Source organism: Penaeus vannamei, chromosome 18, assembly GCF_042767895.1.
Source record: "Penaeus vannamei isolate JL-2024 chromosome 18, ASM4276789v1, whole genome shotgun sequence".
Lineage (NCBI taxonomy): Eukaryota > Metazoa > Arthropoda > Malacostraca > Decapoda > Penaeidae > Penaeus > Penaeus vannamei.
In genome coordinates, this window is record NC_091566.1 from 29445617 (window position 1) to 29448116 (window position 2500).

The window sequence follows — 2500 nt, forward strand, 5'->3', positions numbered from 1 at the left end:
GTGAACACCTTCCACTGTCCACTGTAAAGGAAGATGTTCCTGAAGTAAATTGCTCTCATAAAACTGAAAAGAAAGTTCTTTGCTCCCTTTTCATTTCTTTTAATATAGATTCATAAAGAATGCTAATTAGGTGATCTTATGCACATATTAAATACATCTGCTTCTACTACTGAACACCTGTAAGCCCCTCCTACTGCCCACTGAGAGGGCAATTAATTATAATTCAGTCCTCTATTTCTTTCTCCTTTATCTCTCTTTGTTTCTTTTTCATTGTAAGGAGTATAAACAGCAATTAATAAATTAATATACTAAAGACTAACTAAAGCATCTCTATGTTTTGCTTCTTTGGAATCACATGTAATTCTGTAATATAAATTACAGCTCTTGCTTTTTAAGTTAGCTATTCTAATTTATAGATTTTTCTACATCCCTATTTCTTTCCTTTTCTTTGTCTTAGTTTTCAACTCTTAAAACTATGAAATATAACAATAGTCATTATGATATATGTATATCCTGTTCAAAACACATATTTTTTTTTCATTTCCATGAAAATAAACAATGACAAAATAAAAAAATTCAGTATATTAAAATGTATCAACAAATTTAAAACATTCCCCATTAATTTCTTTTCTCAATCAGTCATGTAAAAAAAAGAAATATGAGAATAAAATAGTAAAATTATAATAATAACATCAATAATAATAATAATAATAACAATAACAATAATAATAATAATAATAATAATAATAATAATAATAATAATAATAACAATAATAATAAAAATGATAACAAAAATACTAATTTATATCCAAGACATCACATACCTCGGCAACTTCTCAGCCACTGCCAACCTATCTGCATCGGGATCATTAGCCAGAATGACAGATGAACCATTTTCATTTGCTGTTTTGAAGGAGAGATCCAACGCACTCTTGCCTTCTTCTGGGTTGGGGAACTTGACTGTTGGAAATTCAGGGTCAGGTACCATCTGCTCCTTCACAGGGACAAATGGCTGCAAGAAGAAGTGTTACTGTCATTAGTTCCATGCTTGATTCTTTGTTAATTGTTTTGCTTGAGAGATTTACTTTCTTTTTTTCTTGTTACTTACTTTCCTTGTTATTCATTTACTTGTTACTTGCTTGCTTTCTTCTCTGTAAAATAGCATTTCTTGGCTGGGTCTCTGACTGGCAGTAGGTGTTTATATTTTGTGCATATCTAAGAGTCAAGAAACTGAATTAGAGTTCTCAAGTACTACAACCTCAGAAATTGATCACTTTATTGATGGGATAAATTAAAACCTTAAGCAATAATAGATGCTGAAAACTTTAAAATACTCATATTCAAGACCTACCTCCTTTATTACGGAAGAATCTTTTTCTTTCTCCTAAACATATGAAACGTCCTTACTCATTCAGAACACCTAGAGCCTACCCGCAACACTTCATACAACATTCGAGTTCAATGGCAGTACCACCAAAGCCCCATAAAAAAATCCCTGCTCATTTTCCTCACCTTAAACCCGCACACCTTGAAAGCTTCCACCATGTAGTCATGTGAAACACCATGCATAGCTGTTAGGGTGAAAGTCAGAGGAGAGGCTTGGTTCTTCTCCTTATCCAGCATGGAGGACCCCAGTTTCGAGAAATATTTGTTGGAGATGTCGTCCAGGGGGTCAGTCAGTTTGGGGTCTGCCAATGCCTTCTCTACATCCCAGGCATCTTCCCAAGGGCTCAGGTTCTCTTCAATGGATTTCTGGATGCCTGAGTCATGAGGAGGAATGATCTGGGAATAACAGGCCAATTATTGCATGATATTCAAGTAAATTGTTATGTGATAGGAAATTCCAAAACCTCAGTCCACTCTTGGAAGACATAGCTGACAAAATGCAAAACATCAATCTTAATCATAATATTCATATTTGAAAATAAAAGGTATTGCAGACATTCAGAAAATCTGGCACTGGGAGGAACTTTTAGTATGCTATAGATTATTTGAGATGATTAATTTTGCCATAAATATTCCTGCATTATATCATAAACATCCATACCACAAGAAATTAGGATGATAATGCATAGAGATGGAAATAAATGTTAATTATCTTGAAAAGCCAGGAGTGGAATTATTTTTCTTAGAAATCGATAGCCTCTTTTTAGGATGACATGAAGGCAACACAAATCATGAACTCACCTGAGCACCATTTTCCCAGTACACTTTATAACCATTATCTTCCTTTGGATTATGGGAAGCAGTGACCATTACACCAGCAGCTGCCCCATACTGCAGGATAGTGAATGGCACAAAAGGTGTTGGCACAATCTTGCCAAGTAGGTAAACTGGAATTCCGTTGTTCAAAAAGGCTGCTGCTGCTAATCTGGCAAACCTGGAATAAGCATTTTGATTTTAATATTGTAATTCACCTTCCACATTTCCTTGCACAAAAAAATATTGTAGACTATATAGTTTAATTAGAAAACTTTAAAAACAGGAAAAAAAAAAAAGT

At 33.8% G+C, this 2500-nt stretch overlaps 1 protein-coding gene across 1 annotated transcript in view; it reads right to left on the reverse strand.

The window, feature by feature from the left end:
- The window catches only part of LOC113813040 (phosphopentomutase), a 29355-nt gene that overhangs the window by 16899 nt on the left and 9956 nt on the right, over positions 1–2500 (reverse strand). Inside the window, exons 4-7 of the mRNA XM_070133095.1 lie at positions 2188–2380; positions 1513–1782; positions 825–1012; positions 1–21 (exon numbers count right to left, since the gene is read on the reverse strand). The exon at positions 1–21 is cut by the window's left edge and continues 157 nt beyond it. Of these exons, the coding sequence (XP_069989196.1) occupies positions 1–21; positions 825–1012; positions 1513–1782; positions 2188–2380 (672 nt within the window). The remainder of the gene's footprint in view (positions 22–824; positions 1013–1512; positions 1783–2187; positions 2381–2500) is intronic.